Here is a 27142-nt window from a genome sequence, read left to right on the forward strand (position 1 = left end):
AGAATCTCACCATCTTTGTATGTGACTGAGAACATGAAGGTAATGGGAAATGAGTAAATTGAGTATGTCTCTTTATGTCTCCAGATTTGGTTTCTGAACTATATTTGGTGCCAACAACAGATTCTACTGTTTCTCAAATTCTTGCATTTGGTGATCTTGACCCCTCTGCAATCTTTACATTGCCTTGCCTCAGGTCAAAATGGAGTGGCAAGTTTTTTATCTTAATTTCCAGAGATAAATTCCTTCTATCACTGCCCTGAGACAAGGAACTAGTCTCAAACCTTGGACCAAGTCCTACATTCTACTTCTATTCCTGGATACTGTTTCTTCACCTCCTAGTAGCTCAATATAGGTATTGCTCTTGATCTCATGTCTCCCCTTCCTTCAATAACCAACTGGGATTTTTTATCTGTTGCAGCCTTTATTAGCGCCAGTTGGATATTAGATATCACAGACACCTCATGGATTGTCATTTTGGTTTCCATTATTATTTCTTTCTTCCTCTGATGAATATTGGAGTTTGCTAGCACTGGTCACCTGAGTATTTCTGTCACATCTCCAGCTTTCCTTTCAGAGCTCTCTGTGTCATCCACTTATGACTTCCACAGGCTAGTGGAGACTATGCATGGGTTCAGGGCCTTTGAAGAATACCAAGATATTTTGAATGTAGGCCTTGTTTTCATTTTCTTGTCCTATGACCTACTCACAGTTGCTTGGCAACTACTTCAATTTTCTTTTGGCCTCCAGTCAGAGCACCCCTAGCCTTTTGAACATCTTATTTTTCAGTACTAGACTGAATAGGGGAGATTACTAATGATTTCTTTTCGTTTTATTGATCATTTCTTTATCTGACATTCTTTTAAAAGACCTTTCCAGAAGAATTACTTAGAAAAGATGACTTGATTGGTACCTTTTACATTACCAAAAGATCTATACACACTGTTCTTTCAGCTTTCCCTCTACCACTAACATCATGTCACCTCCCATCCCCATAATCCCCCCCCGCCTCCCCCCCCACAGACACTCATAACTGTCCTGAATCCATTAGATTTCTTCCATTGTAAGAAATTTCTAGTTTTACAATGAGGAAATTAGGTCTCATTTCCCAAAATTGTTTAGCAAATATTACGATAATTTCCCTGAAAACTTCTTCCCTTGAAGAAGAGAGAGAAATTTAAAAAATAAGCTGCTAATAAATGCTTAGCATCTCCTTTAGAGAAGCATAACTCCCCTCCTAATCTCTATGATCTATAACCAGAAGCATCTATCTATGAGATGTCAGTACTAGCTGATCTCTTTGGGAATTAACTTCTGGACAGACAGCCAATTCACACTTAGAGGGTGAATGAGAGAATAAGGCCTCTAAGAAGACTGCCTTCTTACAAAAACACCTTTACTCAGTGCTTTCAATAGGATTTTAAAAATATTGAACTACAATTAACTTATTTTTCCTTAAACTTATTCTTTTTCATTATTTCCAATATCTCACTTCACCTCTCCAGGTTTCAAAGATAATTTTTGATGTCACAGGTTATTCAGCTTTTAAAAAAATATGCCTATTATATATAAGATCTTGTGTTGTATACTAGAGGGACAGTGAAATGAAGATATGTTCTCTACCTCAAAAATAGTTTGTTTTTTTAATATTAGTAGTTTCTTAATTCAAAAGAAGGAACAACTATGACATACTGGAATATTTTGGAGTTAAAGGCCTAGAAGTCAAATCTTTACACAATCACTTATTAGATTTGTCTTCTTCAGTTAGTTACAGTCTCAGTTGTCTCATCTATAAAATGGATAACATTTTACTTACTCTATCTAATTTATTGGACGTTATAAAAATTAAACTAGACAATTTTTGTAAAACTGATTCATAAAAAAACAACCTTTCACCATTAGTTTGCATGTATACATTGCTCTTTATTCATAGGAAGCTGCACAATGGTCCACCCTCACCCTCCCTTGCTGCCCTCTCCCCCAGGAGGTACATGTGGATAGGTGGCTGCCCTTGCTTCTAGAGGAAAGGCTTAAGACAGAGTGGAAGCAGATAGCCCTTCTGCTTCCCTGGGGTTCACCACTTTGCCAAGCAAAAGGATGCTCTGGTTAGGTTGAGTAAGAATCATAATCAGAAAAGGCCTGTTGAATTCCATCATGTGGTGTCGAGCAGTTGACAACCTGACTTTGACGTGGCTCTTACTATTAATAGCAACTTGTGGACCTGACTCGTCCATTTCGAATCCAGTCTCATGGACAATCTGCAAGGAGAAACACACGTATAATGGCACTGTGGAAGAGGAAACAACAGAATCTACAAAGGAAGTCATGTTCCTAAGAAGAGAAAATATCAAGAGATGGCAACACTTTGGTCAAAAGATAGTTAGGATCAAGAATAGATTTTTTAAAAAATAAATAAGTCAAAAGGAAAGATAGTATGATATAGGAGATTTAATTAGACATGGAGATGTCAAGGAACTTAATTCTGAAATTCAATTGTGTCTTTCACCAGCTACATGACTTTAGACAAGCTTCAGTTTCCATATATGTAAAACAAACATAATAGTAGCTACCTTGTCTCACTCAAATAGAGACAATAAATCATGATGAAAATGTGAGTTCATATTAGTTGTTTTGAAAAGAAAGACTATTGTTTTGTTCTTATAATACTGAATTTCAGCCCAATTTTGCTAGTTTCACTTGTGCATGGAACTAATGATTATGTAATCTATGCATTTTAATCCTCTCATTCTTCTCTCTATCTTGTAGTCTGGTTTTCAACTCAACTGTCAGTAATTTCTCCAGGTTCAGTGATCTTTTTTAATTGTAACTAATTGCAATCATAATTAATCCCATTACTTCCCATTAAATGTCATTGTAATTAATCCCATGAAGTCTTCTCAGTTTTCATCTTTGTCCTCCCGTCAGCATTTGATACAATTGATTCCCCTTTCACAAATTTTCTGTTCTTTGGGCTCTCATGACACTTCTTTCCTTTATTTCTTTCCTATTTATCTTGTTGGTTCCAACTCTCCTTTCTGGGATCATCATCCATGTTCTACCCTCTAAATGTAGACTTACTGCAGGGATATCTTGGTCCTTTTCTCTATTCTTCCTACCTTTTGATAACATTAAAATCCATAAGTTCAACTATCTTCCCTATGTAATTTATTCCCATATCTATTGTTCAATCATTTTTCAGTTCTCTTTCAGTTCAATCCAATACCTCTTTGTGGCCCTATTTTGGATTTTCTTGACAAAGGTATTGAAATGATTTACTATTTTCTTTTCTAGCTACTTTTATGGATAAGGAAAGGGATGCAAACAAGGTCACACAGCTAATAAGTGTCTGAGGCCAGATTTGAACTCAGGAAAATGAGTCTTCTTGACTCTAGATCAATTTTGGGCAAGTTCTCTGGACTAAGGTTCTCTCTGAAAAATAAAGAAAAAGGACCCCTTCCACCTCTAAATCTCATCACATCTAAAGCAGAGTTCATCTTTCTCTCACACCGCTCTCTCTTTTGAACTGCTATAGCATCATCTTACAGATGAAATAAAAAGAGCCATCATCCTATAGCCACTGAAATTCACAATCATAGAGTAATTCTTGACCACTCCCTTTCTTTCTCCTCTATAACTACTTTCACAATATTGACCCCCTTTTTTTCCACTCACATGATCATCACCCTATTCAGTATTAATTAAACACATTTTATGCTAAGTTCTGGGCACAAAGACAAACAATGAAGCCATGTTCCCTATCTAGGCAGTCTGTTGGGGTTCGAGAGAAAGAGTAAATACAGATAAGTAAATATAAGATCATATAATTTCCTGGAGCAAGAATAGGACATTAACAACAGGAAGGATCAGGAGAGGCCTCATGTAAGAAGTGAAAATTGAAATAAGACTTTAAGGAAGTTAAGGAATCTAAGAGGTAAAAATAAGGAGTGAATTCCAGCCATCAAGAATAATAAGACACAGTGGTAAGAGATAAAATGTTATGTAGAGGTGAGGGTGGGATAGCAAGTAGGACAGTTGGACCCAGACTTTAAGTAAATGAATGAGAACAGTATTGAATAAGCTTGCAAAACTATCTGGCTATAGTCAGATGTGAAGAGACTTACATGCCAAAATCTCTACCTACCTTAATAGATGGTTTCATGAATTTCTGGGAATGAAATAAAGTCTCATCTGGTGGCTGATGTTCTGGAGATCCATGTTTAATCACACTGGTTCTTGGACAACAGACCCAGTTTTTATTGAGTTTATATTCTGGAAAGCCAGACAGAGCTTATGCTCTGGTGGCATAATTTTCTGTGAAAACTAAGGTTTATCTTCATACCCTTGTTTTAGTGAAAGTCTTGGTTGAATTAGATAGTCTCTGAGGTCCTTTTCAACTCTGAGGTTCTCTGATTCTTTATACAAAATAATGGGAATTAAACCAAGGTCTTTCAATATGGGGATCAAGGAAGAAATTAAGTGTTTCTAGTGTATTGTAATAGAAAAACATTAAAACTAAGGGGATCTGGATCCTAGTTCCAGTTTTGCCATATTCAATGTGTGATACTGTGAATTGTGGCATATGAATTTAATATTCATATAATGTATAGCAAATAAGGAAAATATTTCAAAGAGACATGGAAAGATTTATGTAAACTGATACAAAATGAAGTGAGAAGAAAAAGAAATATATATGAGGATATCAATATTAGAAAAATGAAGAGTTTTTAAGAATTGCATAAACTGATAGAGAATAAAATGAAATTAACTAGAAGAATAATTTCTATAACAATAAAACTGTAAAAATAAACAACTCAAAGTTGTAAGAATTCTGATGATGACTATCCATAATTCCAGAAGACCAATAATGAAACATGCTATTCTTCTCCTGGGTGAAAATCAGTGGACTCAGGGTGCAGCAATATATGTTTGTATGTATATATCTATATATGTTTATATGTAAATAATGTGTTTATATATGCATACATTACATATACATATGTGCATATATACATGTATGTATGTGAATCAATGAAATGAATGTCAAACATCTTTCCCCTCAAGTCATCCCCTCTTTCTAACCATCCTATAGCTATTGAAAAATACATTCTGATAGCCACTGAGATTTACTATATATAATGTATAGAAACATAAATACACATAACATATATATATTCATATATACATATATGTGTATTGACACATAGCCAATGAGAGAATTTGTTTTGCTTGACTTTGCATATTTGTTATAAGGAATTTGTTTTTCTTTTCCCACAAGATAAGGAGTAAGAGGGAGAGAAAATGGAGTTTTGTTCATTAAAAAATAAACGTCATTTTCTTTTCTTTGAGACTTTGTTTCATCTAATCTAATTAATCATTTTATAGTACAGAAAACTGTAGCCCAGAAAGGGAATTTTTTTTTCTTGAGGTCACAAAATAAGAGGCAAAACCAAGATTTAAAACTAAGCCTTCTGACTTGGGATTTCATGCTCTTTTGACTACAACATGTTGCCTTATTCAAGAATCTAGAAGATAAGTTGGCATAATTATCAATACTTACAGACAGATTGAGGAGTAGTTGGTATTTCATCTTCAAAGAAGATATAGGTAGCCATAATTTTCACTGTGACATTTGTGCTTTTGCAACAAAATAAAAGTGACCACCTGACTCTTGAAATGATAGAATCAAAATATAGGAAATGTTTGATTGGCTCATTTCATTAAGGAATGGTCTAAGCAAAAGTGGAACTGGCTAATGTTTTAAAATTTCATCCTTGTATGTTACTGTCCACCAGAACTTTTGAACCAACAGAAGCAACTTGACTTAATAAAAGAAACATGTAGTAGAAAGTAGTATTTTCATGGAATGCTTCTCATCAAATATGTACATTCCATACAAATTCAGACTACACTATGTCAGAAAAATCTTCAAAAATAAATTAATTCAACACTTATCTAGATAGCAATGCCATCTTCAAAATAACAAACGGTTATTTAGTCACTGTTCAAAGGCTTCTAGTGATGGGGCATTTATATGCATTAAGCTTTTGAATAGCTCTAATTTCTATCTAAATAGTGCTTGTCAAAATATTGAACTTAGTGTCCCGGAGACTTGAGTTCAAATATGGTCCAGGATACATACTAACTGTGCGACTCTGGGCAAGTCATTTAACCTCTCTCAGTCTCAATTTTCTAATGAGTACAAAAGCTTTTATCCCATAAAATTGTTATTAGGATCCAATGAGATGACATAGATAAGATGCTGTGAAAACTTTAAAGCACTATATAAATGTTATTTATTTATTTATTGTTATTTCTACCTGCTTGTAACTTCCATGCATTATTTCCAATTCTTCCCTTCAGGATCAAGTAGATTAGGTTCGATATTTATTCTACTTGGTAGCCCTTCAAATATTTGAGTATAATTTTGATATCTCATATCTTCTCTTTTTCAGGCTAAATATTTTTCAGGCTAAATATGATAATGGTCTTTAATCCTCTTACCACTTTGATTATCTCCTGGAATTTTTCCAGTTTCTCATTGTTCAGTAACTAAAATATGTCATCCAAAAATGAACAAAATACTTCAGATATGGTCTATAAGAGGTAGAATACAATAGGATGATCACATCTCATTTTCTATGTGCTACATATATATTGTAACCTAATTTCATTTTGGGTTTTTTGGCTATCATATTGCATTATTGATTCATATTAAGAACAAATTCCACTAAAATTCCTAATTCTTTTCTACATTCACCATACTTCCACCACATTTAATTTTATATTTATTCCTATTAAATGTTGTGTTATATAGGTCCATTGATCTAGTCTTCTAAGAAGATTTTTTTTATGTTATGACTGTAATCTGCTGTTAGTTATCCCTCCCAGCTTTATGTAATAATATCTGGAATCTTTCTTCAATCCAAGACCTTAAGCTTCCCTTTGATCATATCAGCCTATTATCATATCAAAATTGTTTGCTATTATTTTTATAGATCACAAATTTTTCTTCATTAGTACCTTCTGGACATTATACCTAATACTATTTGCTTAACTTATCCCTAGCCACAAGTGTCAAAAAAACATACACAAAAACATTTATGTCACAATTATGGAAATTCTAACATTTACAAACATACTTGAGTAATCAGAGGGGTCAGATGGCTAGGTTTGTTGTTCAAGTCGATGATGCCAGAGAAATCAGCCTCTTTAGAGAAGATATTCGTAATCTTCAGGGCTGGAAGTATCTTCTGCAGCTCATACTTGCCATAAAGGGATAACTTTGGAATGCGTAATTCCATAGCTCTGGAAAGAGAAAATTTAAAACCAGAAGAGCTTAAGAGGTCTTCTCAGTCAACCCATCATTTCACAGATGCAAACATCAAGGCCCATAGGAATTGATGATTTGTTCAATGTTGGTGCCATCAGTTAGTGCTACTTCAAAGACTAGCACCAAAGTTTTTAAACTTCTCTAGTCCAATGTTCTTGGCATAAAATAATCATTTGTTTATGGATGGGCTATGGTACTGTCTTTCCTTATTCTCCTTCAAAAACCTTTGTAAATCCCACTATACAAGGTATTGATTATTACAACTATCTTCTCACAAAACTGCACTTCAGAAATTTTGCTTTCCAAGACTCAAGATGACTCAGTCATCTCTTCCTCTAAATTCTACTTCTCATTGCCTCACAACTGGACACTCCTATTATTTTTCTAAAGAGGAAAGCCCTTCTAAATGTTTTACTCATGGTCTTGACTTCAAGATTCACAGAATAGAAAACCAGAGGAATCTTTTGGACATAAAACCTTAGAGCTGGAAGTCAAGTAAAGAAATATTTATTAAGTGCCTATTATGTGACAGACATTGTATTAAATGCTGGAAATACAAAAGAAAGATAAAAGATAGTCCCTGATCTCAAAGAACTCATAGTCTAAGGAAAGAGATAAAATCCAAATAATTATGGAAAAAATGTTATAAACACAGGTTCTCTAATGTGATAATATATTAACATTAATATATTTAGCATGAACTTAATTATAATAGATATTTATGACATAATATTTATATATATATATATGTAGTAAATGGTAGATCCTTTCAGAGGGAAGACACTGACTGAAAAAAACTTTCTTTTTCCAGTGGAATTTTTTATTTTTATCTTTTTGTTTTGTTTTGTTGTTTGCTTGCTTGTTTTTTTCCCTTCCTCATGTTTTTTTTTCTTCCCTTTTGACCTGACTTCTTCTTTATGCAGAATCATGAATATGGAAATATGTTTAGAAGAATTGCATACATTTAACCTGTATCAGATTACTTGCTTGTCTTGGGGAGAATGGAGGGAGAAAAATTTGGAACACAAGGATTTCTGAAGGTAAATGTTGAAAACTATCTTTGCATGCATCTGAAAAAATAAAATACCATTAAAAAAAGAAAGTGTGATTTTAGCTAGACTTGAAGGAAATCAAGGAAGCCATGAGGCTATGATGAGAACAGATATCAGCCAGTGAAAATTGTCAGAGTTAGGAGTTGGGATTTCTTGTGCAAAGAACAAAGAGGATGTCAGTGTCACTGGAGTATGGGAATGTGGTGTTTAAAAGATTAGAAAAGTACAAAGGAGCCTGGTTATGAAAAACTTTAAGAACCAAAACTATGATTTTGTATTTGAGGCAATAGGTAGCTAGTGAAGTTGATTGAATGGGGAAGGGAGTGGAAACATTGTCAGACATGCTTAGGAAGATTAATTTGATAGGTGAGTAGAAGATGGGCTCAAGTGGGAAGAGATTTGAGGGTAAGATACCAGCCATCATTCTGTTTGGAGAAAAGTGAGGACCTAAGAATGATACCTAAATTGAAAACTTGTGTGACATGGAGGATGGTGCTGCCTTCCAAATAACAAGAAAGTTAAGGAAGAAGTAAGAGTTTGGAGAAAAGATAATGAGTTCAATTTATAATTAGAAATAGTAATTTCCCAAATTCAGTGGAAAAATTGATGCTCAGAGAAATGAAGATGATGAGACAGGAGAGGACATGACAGCAATTGAATGTATCTGAAGTGTGATAAGCTAAGATGACAAAAGAAACATCTGGAAACTGATTTCTTCATAAAACCTTGTACACAGCAACTTAAGGGAATTTTTGCTTTAATTTCATTTATGCAAGAGTCTCCTAATTTTAGATTGATAGCCAAGGAACAAACCTCATGGTGTGAAAAGGGGAGAAAGGATGGGAGAAACGAAGTGGACACAGAGATCCAGTCTCTTGGACATCTGGGAAGTGCTTTTTATTACATAAGTATTAAGCCTCATACAAGAGTGCCCAGTAATTGAGTCCAACTCTAAAGTAACCAAAAAGAATAAAAAAAAATTGATCTCAGAAAAAGAACATGAAGGGGGAAAAGGAAAGAAAATTTCTCAGATGGTTTGAGAGTGAAAGTATATGGCATAAAGAGAAAGGTTGAGGAAGGCCATTGAATCTATGGAGCTTTGTAATAATTATAAGAATTTTATAGTGGGGTTGGATCTGGAATCTCTGAAGAGAAAGACAGTTGTTAGAAAAACTGATGATAAGAATACATAGATGTCATGAAGAAAAGGCCATCCAGTAAGTAGAAAAAGAAGCTCCCTAAATCAATACAAAAAAATGGACTTGACATGAACAATAGAAAGAAACCCAATTTTCCCATCGTATGATTTAGTCTCTTAGGATTTACCCAATTCAATTGATTCATTTGTGCTCTGATGATATTGCCAAGAGGAATCTAGAAATTATTTGTAAGGAATATAATATTCTGGGCAAGAAACTGAAGAATTAATGAAAACACATAGGGCTCTTAGCCCAGCTGCTTCTTTGAAAAAGAAAGTCAGGTATATAAGAAGGAGATTTGGGTTTTGAAGTGGTGACTCAAGATACAGAAATGATAGTCACATTTAATAAGATCTAGCAAATTATATTTACCTTGAAAATTATAACCCTGATAAATTATAAACAAGATTTAAAATGGAAACAAAGAGAGAATATAAACCTGCTGGGAAAGATACCAAATACCAGGATCTACACAGACAGAAAATAATAAGTGGAGAATATGAGTAATTCACATGAAACAATATCATGATAGAGTCAGCAACCTTACTCCACGTATCTATTTTCTCTTAAATCCCAAAATATGTCCTAATTTAAAGAGAACAATTAAACCTTACATATATATCTGACACTTGATGTCATATGACTCATTATTAGAACATAGTCAGGAAAGGGCATATTATTCAAAGAAAATAAGATTAAATAGGTGAGTGGAATAGAAATACTGCCCTCTCTTCTCCCACTTCCCCACCAAATTTATGTAGCAAAGTATTCTGTTGGACTTAGGGTAGAGTTCCTGCCCTCAAAGAATTCATAGTCTTGTGGGGAGATAAGACAACAGTAAAAATAGCAATAATGGTGATAATTCCTAACATACATATTTGAGAGCCACAAAGTGAGTTATTTTGTGATGTTAGATCTGGAAGGTCAGTGCAAATCAGTAATATCTGAAAAGATTTTCTATAAAAGATGGGCTTTAAATAATCAATAAGTATTCAATATTTGAATTAGTACTGTGGATATTCTGGGTATATGGATTAATTGGAGCAAAGCTATAAGGCATGGGTGAATAATATTTCTTTGGGAGTGGAGAGAGGTAGAGATTTATCTATTTTTGTTATCTTATCTCCCTATGAAACTATGCACCCTAAAGCCCGCCATATACTTTGCTACATCTGCTATTTAATAATTTTGGTGGGAAAGTAGGAGAGAAGAAGTCAGTATTTCTATTATATTCACCTATTTTTTTAATCTTATTTTGTTTGGATGTAATACAAGGTATGTATAGAGGAATGATATGATATAATATTGAGAAGGTAAGGTGGCACCATTTTATATGAGGCTAGGGATATGTGTCAAAGAAATTTGTTCTACTTTGTAACAACAGAGAACCAATGCAGAGTTTTTTAAGGAACTGAATGATCAGATCTATACTTAAGATTATTCAGGAAATATTATAAAGGATATATTAGAATTAAACATCTGGAAAATGATTATTACAATAGCCTGAATAGGCAATAATGAGGGCCTATTCCAAAGGTATTGAAATAAGAATAGAAAAGAGGAACTGGATATGAGAACTATGGAAGAGCTGAATTTAATAGAATTTGATAATTCATGGCATTGCATTTGAGAGATGAGAAAAAGAGATAAAGTCAAAGAAAATGGTGATTATAAGATTACAAATATAAAGAACTGAATGATGTGTCAATACAAATGGAATTAGTGAAAATGAAACCAGAATAGGGGAAAGAAGAAATAATGAATTTAATCTTGGTCATGTTGAGTTGCTAAAGGCAGTTAGTTGAAACATGAGGTCTAGAACTCAGAGGAGAGATTATGAGTTGAGATAAAAATTTTGGTAGTAGTTTGTAGCCATGAGTTTGAAAGACATAACAGGGACTAGACAATTAACTGGAATCCTGGGATTTATGTAGTTCAGCATTCACTCTCAACCCTGAGAACAATGTGAATGAACTTCTAATTGAAATCTCTAAAGATGAAGGTGGATTTGGATTGTGCTAAAGAGGTTTAAAAGAGATACATAGAGTGGAATAGAATAAAAGGAAGTAACAGGGACTGCATACTAAGTAATAGACACCTTAGGGGAAAAAGGGCTGCCATCCCTATTCAAGATCCCATAAATTGAACTGAAAAGAATACACCCTAAAGGTGTGACAAGTGAAAGAAGAAGCTTCAATTTCTGGTCTAGAGAAGTAGGGAGAGGGAGAATTGTGTTGCGATTTAGACAGAAATTATCAAAGTGGGTGAACAGGCTCCCAGTAAGCAGGGATTTTCAGTTCTTTCTTGAAACAGAGAACTCATACTGAAGCTACCAGTTGTATTCACCTTCAAGGATTGAAGATCCTTGAAAAGGCCAAAAATTCTACATTTCCTCCAGGATCTTCTTCTCAAGCTTGTTTAATTACAGACACAACAATATATATTGTTAACTTTTTTTTGCTTAAATATTTCCTATTCTTTTATTTTTACTTAAGCATATAGAAACCAGAGATTAGTTGAAAGAGCACAAAATTTAAATTAGGACAGAGAGCAAAATATCAAAAAGTTAGAGATTCTCCAAAGTAAAGGCTGTGAATTATTGTGGTTGTTAGTAACTTGCTGTCTATTATAAAATATATAAAATAGCAAAGAGGACTGAGCATATTGACCCTAAACCTATTACATTGCTCTTCACCTAGAAACAAGCTAGTTTTAAAAATAATGTGACTGATTAAATCTTCAGAGATAAGAGTAATATGGAGGAATTCTGACTGAATAATATCTTTCCCCTCTGCCCATCCCTCCCCCATTATTTTTTCATAGATTAAGGAGGGTGCTATACTCTTCATGGTATACATGTAATGTTGTCTATTTAACCCATTCCCAATGTTAGTAGGTTCGCAGAATTATGAATCATCCTCCTCTTTCTAATGCCTCTGTATCTTTTCTTCCTCTGATCTTATTTATATAACATGATTACTGTTTTTACCATGATTACTACTATTACCAGAACAGTAAAAACTGAGTACTAAGTCACCTATAAAGGATTGAAGGCCTCCTTGGGAAGCAGAATGTGAACTAATTACCTTTTTTGCAGACATATGTATGAGCATTGGTCAATATTGACTCAAAAAGTCTTTTATCTTGCATAAGGATTTCATTTTAGTGTTACTGGGAGCAGTCTTGTAACTGAATGACAGACACATGAAATTAGTTATATTTTCCAAAAGAGGCCTTAGTGACAGTAAGACAAATAGCCCTATTCACAAACTGGAGGTCCTAGCTTTGAAATGACAGAGCATTGAGAAATCTAGATTATGAGCTTAGAGAAATTTATAATTATGCAGTAACAGTAGTTCAGTGATTTACATGCTTAGTCATGCCAAGTTGGATGTTTTCAAGAGATGGGTGGTAGAGCTAACACTATGAATTCAGCTTATATACTGCTAAAGATCAATATGGATGTAGATACATCATCCAGAAAACCAAGTAACATTAAAAGTTGAAGTAGTAGTACTTGAAGGAGTGAAATTTATCAGTTTTTCTATGAAATTACTAAGAGAAGAAGTAATAACCAAAGAAAAACACTTGAAGAGAGAGAGAGAGAGAGAGAGAGAGAGAGAGAGAGAGAGAGAGAGAGAGAGAGAGAGAGAGAGAGAGAGAAAATGAGAATATGAAGGCCATTTGAAGTGAGAAGAGAAACAGGATGGTGTGGTCATTCTGAATCCAAAGGAAGAAAAAAATATCCAGTAGAAGGGGATGTTAAAAATGTCAAAAACTACAGAGAAATAAAATGACTTGCCCAGGCTTATTGATGCATTATTAATAAAAACTACAATGATGATAATACCAGTGGTAATTTACATATATCATATAACTTTTGGTCTATATTCGTCCTGTGCTCTTACTACTACCCCATATTATCTCTCTAAAATTTAAGATTCTCAAGTCAAAGTTCATTTTGATGAGGCCTAAACATGAAAGCATTTTGGAAATCCTGATTTTTTTTTATTAAAAAATGTGGTAAAAATTAACATGAATATTTCATTATAGTCTGGTTCATTGGTAAAAAGCATAAGCTTTAGCAAGTCATTTTTCTCTACCTGCAGGGAAAATATCAGATATCCTGCCCACAAAATCAAAATTTCAGACAATTGTCTCTGATACTTCATCCACCTGTAATAGCCCATGGTTCAGTGTTCTGACAGTCTATGTTCTAATGTCTCCCATATTTCCATAGTGTCTATAACATTCTATGATTTGTGGCTTAGAATTTCATAGGTTTTTTTTTTAATGTAACATTCTATATGCCATGATTCTTCCTACCCCTTTATGGCTGACCCCTCCATGTGACAGATTTCAGTATAGGAATAAAGACTCAATAAACAAGTATGAATTGAAGTAAAGTCATCAATTGCTGATTTGCTAATGATCTGAACAGTACCTCTTTTTGAGTCCCTTGAGCCACCGTTTCATAATTTTTTGAGTTAGGGCAGCCTCCACACGTTTCATCTGCCCTTGGTCAGGAAGAACAAACAAGGCTGTCTCATTTGTTGCATAAGCTATTTGTAGCACACTACAGGAGAGGCTCCTGTCCCGGAAATAATAGTGTATGTCTTCATGGATCATCATGGGGACCTTCACCATTGTCTTTTCTGATACAATGAAATTCTCTTCTTTAGTTCTTTTAGGATCAAAATTTCTTTCCCATGAAGCTAAAGATCAAATAACAAAAAAACAAAAACAAAAACAAAAGTAAAAAAGGAGACCTTCAGCCAAGAGTCAAAAAAGTTTTCTTCTGTGAAAAAGAAAATCTGAGTCAGAGCATAATTTCACATTATCTTTTCTCCCCTTGAACTGCATCTCTCCTAACAGCTTAATATATTAAGACTATGTCACAAAGAGTCTTTCCTAAAATGTACTACACAGCATTGAATATTGTGCTTCAAATATGACCTGACCAAGGTACAGAACTGTGCAGCTCTGGATGCTATTTTATCTGGATGTTATCAGTCTCGTAAAGTGAACCAGGATACCATTGACTCTTTCTTGTTGTGTCATACTGTTGACTCATCCTGAGCTTACCATCCATGTAGTCATATTTTTTTCCTATAGGAACTCTTATCTAAACATATTACTTCTTTTCTGTATTGATAAAAATGAAATTTTAAGCTTATTTTTATATGCATTACACTTTAAGTATAGAAATTCATGTTAATCCTTGTTAAATAGAGTTTTATTCAATTCAATCTATTGTTCTATCCTTTCAAGGTCCTTTTTGGATCCAAAGCTTGCCTTTCAATGTATTAATTATATGCCTCCATGCTTTGTGTTGCCTGCTATTTTGACATGAATGATAAATAGTTGCAAAAGGTAGATACAAGGTTGTAGCCATGAGGCATTCCATTAGGAATTTTTTTCCAGTGTGAACAATTAATTATGCATTTGTTGGGTCTGGTTCCAAATCTACTTAATTGTAATACTATGTACTCTATGATCTCTCACTTATCCATAAACATAGCATAAAAGAACTCAATTTTTTTTTTCCTAGACAAGGTTAAATAAAACACTTTCCCCAGGACAACCCTATTGTTCTTTCTTCTTTAATAGATGAAGAGATTGAGGTTATAGAAATAAAGTAAGTTGCTTATAGTCACATAGCTAAGGAGCGTGAATTTGTCAAAGCATGGATTCTATCCTTTGTCTTTTGAAATAAACTCCAGTGTTCTTTCTACTATATGATGATAAAATATATAGATGAATGTTATGTAAAACTGGAAAATTTTCTTTTATGTAATGTGGTTCTGAAGATATTTAAAACATATCCTTGATGAATGACTTTGAAATTCTCAGCAATACAATGATCCAAGACTACTCTGAAGGACATATGATGAAAAATGTTATCCATATCCAGAGACAGAACTTATTGTGTCTGAATGCAGATTGAAACATACTTTTTCTTAACTTATTTTTCTTGAGGGTTGTCTTCTTCTTCTTTTTTTTTGCAACATGACTTTTATAGAAATGTTTTGTATATGTGCCTTCTCAAGGAGACTCAGAATGGGGGTGGGGAAGCATGGAGAGAATCTGGAACTCAAAGTTTTAAAAACAATGTAAATTTTTTTTACATGTAACTAGGAGAAATAAAAATATTAAATAAATAAATTAATTTTTAAAAATAAAGTCTGCAAGATATTTTCCCTCAGTAGGAGGTGGTAATATTTCCATACATAGAGATTTGAAAGTTAATCCAGATTTCCTTTTTAAATTTTTTAACAATATTAATAATTATTAATATTTTATCCTTCCTCTACCAGCTACCCCGCCATCCACCCAGACCCAAAGCTCTTACTTACCTTTAAAGAAGATGTAATTCACTAGAATCATCATAGTATTGGCATCAACATTTTTGACCAAACCCCTGATTTTCTTTTGGGTTTGCTCTGATATGTAGTCATTAATGCGTTTCTGAGCCCTGACAGGATACTGGAAGTCAATGGAGAGAGCTTCTGACATGTACATGGTCTTCACATTTTGCGAGAACTCTTCCAGTAGTCTGAATCTTTCTTCAACAAACAGTGCACTCCCCATGCTAAGTTGGAGCTCAGGATTGGGCATGTTGAGATTGAGAATCAAATTCTGGAAGAATTTGTGGATTGCATCTTCTTGAATTTCCTTGAGATTGAAACCCAGACCCACAAGGATCTGAGTACGGGTAGTAGAGTGTACTCCAAGGGTCAGCAGAGACAGGATCATGGAGACACTCAATGGGGAAAAGAAAACATTCAAATCAGAGTCTTGAGAGACTAACTGCTTATATAGAGTGAATGCAAAGTCAGCATTTTTTTCTGTCATCTTGCAGATGAGTGAGGCATCTTTGGCACTGTGAATACCTCGGAAAGCAAAATCAGAGGCACTTTTTCCTAATCGATGGGGAGAAACATGGCAGCCCCCAGCAGCTTGGATGCTGGTGAGCAATAGAGAGAGAAATAACTTGAATCTCATTGCTTCTTGTTCTTATTCTATAAAGAAGAGGGACCAGAAGAGTAGAATGACCTAAGAAAGAAAGTAGATAAAAGGTCAAGCTTGGAATACCTTTCTGTACCTTTCTCTTTATAGATTAAGCTTTTCCCCATTCTTTAAAATTTAGATGACACTTCTTCCAAAAAGCCTTCCCTAATCTCACCCCTTAATAATTAACTTTCCTTCTCAGATTTCACCTAGCATTTTATTTTGCAATTCTCCAATGCATTTACCATATGATATTATCCTACTAGACTATGAGTCCTATGGAGGCAGAGACCATGCTCTACTTAAACTTAATATCTAATAAAATAAAAAAATCATATTTTCCCCAGCACTTTCTATAATATCCATTGCAATGTAGGTACATCATATGAATGATAAATTGAATTGAATGTGAATCTGTACGATATCTTAAAAAAAAACCAAATTCTATAAGAAAAACTAAATGAACCTCAAACTCTGGAAAAAGTCAGGTCTGGCAAAAGGGATGTGAAAGTCAGTAGGAATAAAGACATGAGAAGGAATGAGATGTACAAGAATATATAGCTAACAATTAACTTCTTGGGGAGGCCCACATTTGGGAGATGGGTTAAGGAAGATGAGGCAAAGAAGAAAACAATGAATGATCTGAAGTATCCTAGAAGTCAAGGAAGAAGATAGCTTCATTAAGAAGGCAGTATGTGTAAAAATATCAACTGCCATGGCCTGTTTTTTTTCAATTATAAAGATTATTCATTGAGATATGAGAAGTTAGGATAGTGTGTTAAGGCACATCCAAAATAAACTTCTGCTAGACATAAAAAGATGATTCTCTGGGCAGAATTGTCTCTTTCTCTTGTGAGGAACTCTTGATTTCTGGATCAAAATCATTGTTCTTCTCTATGCCAAGTAAAGAGGGCAGTAAGTTTGATTCCAATGTGGCTTTCATCCATCCTCAGGCTTTCTTTCTCATTTTGCTTTGAGATTGCTACCCCACAGTGAAAGGATTAAAAGAAAGTATGACAGGAAAAAATGGTTCTACGGATTCCTAAACCAAAAGAAGTCTGGGGATGTATGGGACACCACTTATGCTTTGAGTCTTTCTTTTTTTTAAAGATTTTGCAAAGTAAGCATTAAACAGAATAATAATTATAAAGTGCCATAAAAACCATTTTATAGACTTTAGAACATTGAATATTAGAGTTAAAAGGAAACTATTAACTTGGAATGTTAGAACAGAGAATTTTAGAGTTGGAAAGGATTTTATAGATCAACTTGTCCAAAACTCTGACTTTATAGATGAGAAACTGAGGTTCAAAAGTTTGAATTGAGTGCCAACAATTACTAGTAAATCAATAGATGAACATTTATTAAAGACTTACTATGTTCCAAATACTGTGCTAAGTGCAAGGGATACAAAAAAACAGAAAAGACAACAGAGATAAAAGAGAAAACAGAAGCAAACTAAGCATTGAAATCTCCATCTTTCTAAGGTCAGCTGCAATTATAATCCCATTTATACTGAATAGAAGTTCTATCCCTTTTATGATTTTTCTTGCTGTTCCCAATATAACAACAAAAACAAGCACCTCTTTTTATTGTCCTTAACATTTATCAACTCAAATTCATTCTGGACTTTAACATTTCTGAATCTATTCTTTTAAAATTTTGTATTCATCCTCATTTATTTGCCCTTCCTTCCATTTTCTACACATACCTTTAAAAAATTCAATTTGCTCAATTGATGTAATAACAGCAATAACAACAATATTTGCATAGCATTTACTGTGTCAGACACTGGGTTGAGCACTTATAAATAATTTCTCATTTCCTCCTCACAATAACTCAGGAAGCTATTATTATCCTTCTTTTTCAGTTGAGGATAGAGAGCCAAACAACAGTAAGTGGCTTGCCCAACATCACAGAGCTAGTATCTAAAGCAAGATCATCCTGTTTATGGGACCAGCACTCTTATCTACTGCACCACCTAGCTTTCTTTTATCTATAAAATGACATCAATCTTTAGAAAACTCCTTTTTCTCCATAAGTAAATCACTTCTCTTTAGAATTGAGCAATTCCTCTTGCAAAGCATGAATGTTGGGATCTTATTTACACTTTTCCTGAAACCTTGGAAATCTAGCCTTTCTATCATCAGTTCTGACAGTGATGACATTCTCTAAGATTCCTGTGATTTCTACTTCAACAAATCACTTCTTGTTGGTCAAAATCCATTTCCTTGTTGCTCCCTGTACCTTTGAAAGATAAAGTTAGCAATAAGGCAAGTCATATTTTATCAGATTCTCTTCTTTTAGCAGAAAAGAGCTTAGAAACGGAATTTCTTTTTCATAAAAGTATTTTGCTTCATTACTCAGTTTGTAATTCTGTTTAGTTTTCCAAACTCATCTAATTTTGTTAGGATGAATAATCTATATATTACCTCTCTTCCCTAAAGGGAAATTGTTCCCTATTTAAGTGTTCTTTATCAAGTTCTTTCTCTGGTTATTCCTTTCCCAAAAGCAATAATAACATCTTAATATCTAATACTAAGCTGCCATAATTTTTAATCTATTATTTTCCTTTCATATTATGGTCACAAATTCCATTCTATCAACTCCAAATGACACATTTACCTCCTTTTAGTAGGATTTTATAGGCTATTCTGTTTATTTTTTTTCTTTTTTGCATTTGTATATAACTACATTTGTATGTAAGTGATTCTAGTGAGCATAATATTATGGACTGTCACTTATTCCTTTATTTGACCTTTTAGTATGTCCCAGGAACTTACTCCTCTTTCTTTTGCATGGGCAGAGCATCCCTAACAGCTCATTACCTTCTAGGGCATGTCTTTTTCCAGCCTAGGGAAGATTGTTTCCTAATTGGAAAATAGGAAATTGCTACCTCTCCCTTCCTTGTTTAACCACCAAAGTTACTGGTAAGCATATGGCAGAAGATCTGATCCCCCAAATTGCACTCTGTTTCTGTCTTTTTCTCTGACTCTGGCTCTGGTTCTATCTCTCTGTGTGTCTGTCTCTCTGAATTTCTCTGTCTCTGTTTCTGTATCTCTTTATCTCTGTCTCTATCTCTTTGTTTCTCTGTGTGTGTGTCTCTGTTTCTCTCTCTCACGCTCCCTGTTTCTCTGTTTCTTTCCATCTCTGTCTCTCATTGTGTCTCCATGTGTGTGTGAATCTCTCTCTGCCTCTCTGTCTTTTTCTTTCTTTTTCTCTCTGTTTCTGTCTCTCTGTCTGTCTCTCTGCCTTTCCATCTCTCTCTGTTTCTGGTCAGAAGAATTGTCTTTCTGTCTTTCTCTGTTTCTGTGCGTCTCTCTTTCAGACATCCCCCATCCCCCACCTCCACCCCCCCATACATACACATATATTCCCCCTATTAAATATGTGGCTTTCCAACCCTGTCCCCAACTAAGTCTTATGAGCAGCTTCAAGTTGTATATAAAAATCTTCAATAACTTAGATTTCCCATTTAAGTGTTTTCCCTTCCCCCCCAATCTTGATGCATACATATAAGCAGTATTAGCATTGATCTGAATAGATATCTGATTTTAATACTAAGAAGATTTTATACCTATAATAAGAAAACCTAAAAGTACTATTTAAAGAGGCAAGAATTCTAAAGGGGTTTTGATCTTCAGAGACAGAGAGGGAAGGAAAAGCATTTTGGCTAATGCTTCCCCTTCATTCCCCTCTCCATTAGGTGAAGGGTTAAAACAAACAAACAAACAAAAAAAAAAACACAGGAAATAGATGAAGGTAGCTAAAAAAATAGATCTTTTCTCTTCTGGGGAAGAGGGGTCTATATCTCTAAACCTATAAACATATAAAATAATCTGACTTTTCTAGTTCTCAAGATACAAAGTACTAGTGGCATAGAATTACAAGCTCAGTGATCTGTTAGGAATAGTTTTTAAAAGTAAAGCTAACAAGTTAATATCTTATAACATAGATGGTGGCAGATATCTCCTGATAACACTCTAGTTAGTCTAGAGGTAATATCCCTTGAATATTTTCTTTATTTTACTTTTTCCCCCCTGCATATTGTTAGGCATGGATTTAGGTATTAAGACATGAACAAGACAGAAATTATAAGCCTAGGGAGAATGAACTCAGTTCTCACCTATTCAAAGTCAACTCTTAATACATTTCCAGGAAAACTTAAATCTCAGAGCCCTCTTTTAAATTCTATAAACCTTCTTCAGTCTTTTTACTAAGTAATCACAGTTCATACTTACACACTCCTTGTAGTTGACGGAGATGGATGTTGATTGATAATTGTGAGGTATTAGGAAGATGCACACTGATTCCAGATATCCCACAATACCAGCTCCCGCTGAGCTCTGGATTAACCAGTATGCCCAGGAGGAACCTGCCTCCACTTCCCAGCAGGGTACTGATTTTTGTCTTTGGTTGGTGGTCACAGCAGTTATTATTTAAAAATACAATAACAGACCCAACCAAAGCAAACTCCACTCATGCCCAACCCAGAAGATCTAATTAGTATCTCCTTTATATACTGTTAGAAATGTGTTAGGCATAAAATCTCTATGGTTACATTTTGACCAAAGGGGAACACATGGTGTATGTGAAGGAGATAAAATAATTTTAGTCAGCAAAAAGTCTAAGATTGGAGAAAGGGAGTTGATTCCCTAGGCAAAATTCTCACTCTCCCTTTTCTATAGCCCTTTGTTTGAAGATATTAGGACTTCTATCTACTACATAGGGGGAGAGAAAGGTTGTTTCCAAGTTTGCTCCTAACTTCTGTGCCTCCCTTTTAACATTGATTCTAAATCTCCAAATTCAGATAGATAAAGAATATACAAACATAAATGTCTAAAGATTACTAAAGCAAAGGAAAAATATTATAACCATATTTCTACAACTAAGTCATTGGCCTTACAGATCTACTAAGAAGTATCTGGAAATCATAGATAATGCAATGTCAGAGTTTGAAGGGACCTTTGAAAAGTGAATTGGCTGAGTTCCTTAGGTAAACAAAAGAAAAAGGATAAATAAAAGATTAGGCATATTTTTGCTAAACAGCAAATTCACATAAGAAATCAAAGAAACAGAAGAGGTAAATATGGCAAATAAAATTCATATACCAAACTACAAATGACATTAGCTTTGTATTATGTTATAGATTATTTGACAGAAAGAGGAAATAATACAGTTCAAGAAAAATATCTGAAGTCTGGCAAAGAAATAATATAGCAGTGATAAAGAACTTCAATTGTATAGAAAGCTGCTTTTTTAAACCGAAAACAAAGCATTTAATAATTTTTCAGTTTGTTTTAATAATAATTTTATCATTCTATAAATGCAAGAATCAATGACAGGCATTTGTATTTTGATCAATAAGAAAAAAATTGATTGTTGAGTGAAGAGAATTGACAAATGACTACTCCATTTCAGAAGAAATAAAAGACAAAGCCTCAGGCCATAGTTAGTAGACTTGACATGAATGTCATGAATTAACAAATGGAATGTGATAGAATGATCAGAGAGGTAAGAAGAGATTCAAGACAAAACAATGTCAGAAAATCCTAGAAAATAATGTATTCAGGAGCAAACAGTGATTAATAATATCAAAGTATGGAAGGAGATCAAGATAAATGATTCAAAAGAAATCAATGGACGCAGCAATGGAGAGAGCATTGGTAACTTTACAGAAAATAGTTTCAATTTAGAGATGAGAAAATGAGCTAGACTGCAGAGAATTAAAAGTAAGAGTGAAGTCATCAGCCTTAGATGACTTCTTCAAGAAGTGTAGCTAAAAAAAAGGGTTAGAAGAAAAGAATGATAACAAAGATCTTAGGAACTGGTAACTGATTTTTTAAAGGATAATGAAGATTTGGAATATTTGTAGACAGCAAAGAAGAAACCAATAAGATAAGGAAAGACAATATTGAAGATTAGAAGAGAGACAATAGTATTCTACAAGACAATATAGAAAATGATGAGGTGTTGGTGAATGTAAAAGAATTGGCCTTAGTAAAGAGAAGGGATACTCCATCTTCAAAGACTGTGATAAAGGAAATAGTGAGAATTCTTTATTTTTGCTTTTCAAGGCATTATTCTCCTCATTAGCTTTTCCTTTTGTGCCATTCTCAATTCTTTTCCTAATTTTTTCATCTCTTTCTCTCTCTTACTTGATTTTTAAAATCTTTTGAGTTCTTCCATGGCCTGAGTCCAATTCTTATTTTTCTTGGAGGGTCTGGATGTAAGAGCTTTCACTTTGTTATCTTCTTCTGAGTGTATGTTTTGATCTTTCTTATCACCATAATAACTTTTTATGGTCAGAATCTTTTTTGTCTTCTACTCGTTTTTCTAGCCTATTACTCCACTTTTAACTCTATTAAAGTAGGGATTTGTTTTCAGAATGGAGGGTCCACTGTCCCAGGCTTCAGGGATTTGTGCAGCTCTTTTCAGAGATCCTTCTAGGGACCTAAATAAAAACATTGTTTTCTGCCCTGGAACTGTTACAAATATCCCTGCCTCACTGTAGCTATAAAATCTATGGTGCTAAAACAACAGAGTTCTAGTGCTGGGATCGGGGCTGGGTCTGGGGACAGAGTTGCACTGGCATGGCCTGCATAGACATTGAATGTTTTGAGGAGATAAGAGAAGATTTAAAATACCTGCTATGGTGAGGAAGATAGCAAATGGATTAAGGAGAAGATAAATGATTGCTTTACTGCAGAATCCAGATTTTATTTTCATTTACTGTTCTTTACATGTATCTTTTTGTAGTCACTTATATTTTTTTTTCCTGGTTCTTCTTATTTATATTATATCAGATCATATACGTCTTCCTGTCTTTATTTTCTTCATAATCACCATTTCTATATTATAACATAGTAATATTCCATTACATTCATATGCCCACAAATGGTTTAATCATTTCCCAATCAATAAGCATTCTTTTAATTTCTAGGTCTATGGAAAATATTGCTATAAATATTTTGATATATTGATATATGCAGCCTTTCTTTTATCTTTGACATTTTTTGGTGGGGTATATGTTTAAGTGTGGTATTTCTGAGTCAAAAAATAAAGATATTTTAGTCACTTTTTAAAAGCATAATTCTGAACTGATTTTTCAGAGTAGTTAAATCAATACAAACTTCAACCAGTAGTATATTAATGTGCCTATCTTTCTCCAAGCCCTACAACTTTGCCAAGAGTTTCCTGAAGAAAAGAATAATCACGCCTAAAGTGAATTGAATTTATGGCAAAGAATCTGCAGAGACATTAACAGTTAAGGAAATCTAATATGTATGAAGATGGAAATAAAATCAATTGAAGGTTAAAAAGACAAATACAAAACTCAGGTGCCAGTAGTGGGTGAGACATCTTGATGAACTAGATCCTCAGCAAGAAATAATGCCCTAATGAAAAATGAAAATGAAGCAAAATAAATTTTTAAAAGCACAAATTGTAGCAATAAATCTAGAGGACAAAACTCAGTGAGATTAATTTAGAATCATAAAGGACAACAAATATCTGGTGTAGGATTTGAACTTCTTGATATGCTATAAATACAAAAGTGATAAACCAGTGTGTTATATTGGATTCAGTTAAAGCAATCTTGAGAAACAAATGGATATGCATTAATGTTTGCATTAATGAATGAGGAAAATCAAAAACTAGCTATCTGACTATGTAGTTTACAAATAAGAAAATAGACTAATTAATAATCCCTAAGTACATGTATGTACAGTTTTTAAAAAGACAATTAAACATATAATCAAAACAAAAAAGTAAACACTTAAAAATCAGTTGTTTGTTAATTAATACATATATATGTTATATTTATACAGTAAGACAAAGAAGTTACCAAAATGCAAAAGAAATGGAAACACAAAATAGAGGAGAATTAAAGAATATTCTTAGTATCAGTATATGACTATATTCAATTATTTCTAGAAAACCTAAAATTAAAATTATGTTGATAAATATTTAAATTATTCTGAGGAATAAAAACAGAAGTCAATAAAATACTTTCTCACAAAAAAGAAATTATACAATTTTAAATCTTGTTTGGGATAGGGTTAGGGGAGCAAATCTCTAGCATTAATTTACAATTAAGTTCTTTTAAATTCCTTTTATCCCTAAAATTTATTATTTATTTTTAACATTCTTATCTTTTTAAATTGAGTTCTAAATTCTCCTACTCCTTTCCACTTCTTTCCTACCTACTGTGAAGATAAGTAAAATGATGTTAATTATATACCACATTTCCATATTAGCCATATCACAAAAATATATAGTGAGAGAATTATATTTCAATTTATACTCAGATTTTATCAGTTCTCTCTCTGGAGATTAACAAAACTTTAGCAATCATGACTCCTTTAGAATTGTTTTGGATCATTACATTGATCAAAGTAGTCAAGTCTTTCATAGTTGATCTTCATTATAACATTGCTATTATTGTACACAATGATCTCCTAGTTCTTCTCATTTACTTTTCATTAGTTCATTTTGATCTTGCCATTTTTTAGACCACCTCCCATATAATTTCTTAAAACAAATAGTAATCCATAAAATTGTATACCTCAACTTGTTCAGCCATTAACCAAGTGTAATATTGCTACTCTGGCTTAATAAGGCAAAGAAATATAAATATGTTTCTCAAATCTTTGCTTGATAGCAGAATCCAGAACTCAGGGTATCTTTATAGCTGCTAGTACCAAAATTCCTTCATTGTCCACATCAATCCTTTGCATTTGAATTAGGAATTCTGTTTTAATTCTCCAGACCTCTTCACTTTCATTTTCATTTCTAGAGCCATGCAGAGAATTACTTTAATCAATAAAGACAATGGAAGGCTTGTTCTCTCTGGTGAACTGAACTAAATTCTTAACTAGCATTTAACTTTCACCTAGTCATTTGAAGGCAAGATCAGAGGAACATATTGAAAAAAGTGTTGAATTATTGACTTCCATAGCAACTGCTTTGGCCAAGTAGGATTTTCCTGTTCCAGGTGGTCCAAAAAGAAGGATACCCTTCCATGCATTTCTTTTACTTGTAAAAGATGTGTAAACTTAATGGGCAATATCACTACTGCTTTGAAAGTTTCTTTGGCTCCTTCAAGACAAGCAACATCATTCCATTTCATTTGGTCATTCTATAACAATGGCACCTTGAAATTGATTGTGTAGTTTCTTTCTTTTCTTTTCTTTTCTTTTTTTCCCCTGGATCATCCAATTTTCCATCTCTGTCATTGTCATTCCACTTCTCCTCAGTGGACTGAATTGTCCCTCTTTCACTGGCTTCTCCAGGACATTCTCTTTCTTTTTCAGGTATTCTTTCAGTTTCTCAGCTCTATCAAAATATTCTGTATATTTTTCCCTGATATTTTGCTTTACTTTTATTTATGCTTCATGTTTAACTACACATATAAAATGTACAGCATTTTGATATAGATGAGGGACTTCACAGTTCCCTGCTTTATCTTCTTGTGCTGCTTTACTAGCAAAGTCTATTACTTTCTGGAGATTGGCAGATGCCACAGTGGGGGGGGGGGAAACCCAAAGCCAGAGGAGAAAGATGGAAGGCAAGAAGCCATGTTGCTGGAAGGCTTGGGATGCCACAATACAGAGGCCAGACTGTGACACTTGGCTCCTGAGAAGATTGTATCTCTTCTGATCCTCTTTTGGCAGCTTCCAAGGTCCCATGGGAACCCTCCTCCCAACATTCTTCACTACTTCCTCAAACCCAACTCTCCTCAAAAAGAGTTACCACTATAATTTATTTCCAAACCAAAAGTCAGGACACAATTTGGTGAAAGATATTCTTTTTACCCAATTTTCATTTTTTGTGGAATTATTTTCTTCAGTGAGATTTTGTACCTTTTTCTATTTTGCCAATTCTGTTATTTTTTTCAGTGTTGTTTTCTTCAGTATTTTTTTATCTTTTTTTTTTTTTAAGTTAAGCTATTAATTCTTTTTACAATTTTCTGGTATAACTCACATTTTCCCCTAATTGTTTCTTTACCATTCATCTCTTTCTTTAATCTCTCAGGAATTCTTGCTGGGCTTGGGTTCAATGAGCATTTTTTAAATTAAGTTTGTAATTATAATTTTTTGACAGTATATATGCATGGGTAATTTTTTTTTTACATTATCCCTTGTACTCATTTCTGTTCCGAATTTTCCCTCCTTCCCTCCACCCCCTCCCCTAGATGGCAGGCTGTCTCATACATGTTAAATGTGTTATAATATATCCTAGATACAATATATGTGTGCAAAACCGAATTTCTTGATGCATAGTAAGAATTAGATTCGGAAGATAAAAGTAACCTGAGAAGAAAGGCAATAGTGCAAACAGTTTACACTCAATTCCCAGTGTTCCTTCTCTGGGTGTAGCTGATTCTGTCCATCTCAATGAGCATTTTCTTTGAGGCTTTGATTGAGGCTATTTTTATAACATTATTTTCTGAGTTTATGTCTTGGTCTTCCTTACTATCATAGTAATGTTTTATGATCAGGTTCTCTTTTTATTATTTGTTTTTTCCCTCTTTCTCCACCTTATTTTTTTAC

General features: G+C 33.7%; 1 protein-coding gene and 1 pseudogene across 2 annotated transcripts; both read right to left on the minus strand.

The window, feature by feature from the left end:
• Positions 1-1899: 1899 nt before the first annotated feature.
• Positions 1900-21267, minus strand: LOC141556733 (plasma serine protease inhibitor-like). Of its 2 annotated transcripts, none has more exons than XM_074291389.1 (5): positions 20831-21267; positions 15935-16634; positions 14023-14293; positions 7137-7302; positions 1900-2255 (listed from the first exon to the last, which is right to left on the minus strand). In XM_074291389.1, exons 2-5 carry the CDS (start codon positions 16581-16583, stop codon positions 2028-2030), a joined length of 1314 nt encoding a protein of 437 aa, XP_074147490.1. In that variant the 5' UTR covers positions 16584-16634; positions 20831-21267; the 3' UTR covers positions 1900-2027. The 2 variants fall into 2 exon arrangements, with proteins under 2 accessions (XP_074147490.1, XP_074147491.1); XM_074291390.1 differs by having other exon boundaries at positions 15935-16673; positions 20807-20997.
• A 3934-nt stretch (positions 21268-25201) lies between these two features.
• Positions 25202-27142, minus strand: part of LOC141552861 (vacuolar protein sorting-associated protein 4B pseudogene) — a 33044-nt pseudogene continuing 31103 nt past the window's right edge.

This window comes from Sminthopsis crassicaudata, chromosome 2, assembly GCF_048593235.1.
Source record: "Sminthopsis crassicaudata isolate SCR6 chromosome 2, ASM4859323v1, whole genome shotgun sequence".
NCBI lineage: Eukaryota > Metazoa > Chordata > Mammalia > Dasyuromorphia > Dasyuridae > Sminthopsis > Sminthopsis crassicaudata.

Bases quoted from the DNA above. Each gene is read 5' to 3' on its own strand.
- LOC141556733 (XM_074291389.1), bottom strand. From the start codon at position 16,583: ATGAGATTCAAGTTATTTCTCTCTCTATTGCTCACCAGCATCCAAGCT. The intron at 14,294-15,934 runs GTAAGTAAGAGC...TTTGATCTTTAG, and splicing joins GAATTACATCTTCTTTAAAG to CTTCATGGGAAAGAAATTTT. The intron at 7,303-14,022 runs GTACTGTTCAGA...TTCTCTTTCCAG, and splicing joins CTCAAGGGACTCAAAAAGAG to AGCTATGGAATTACGCATTC.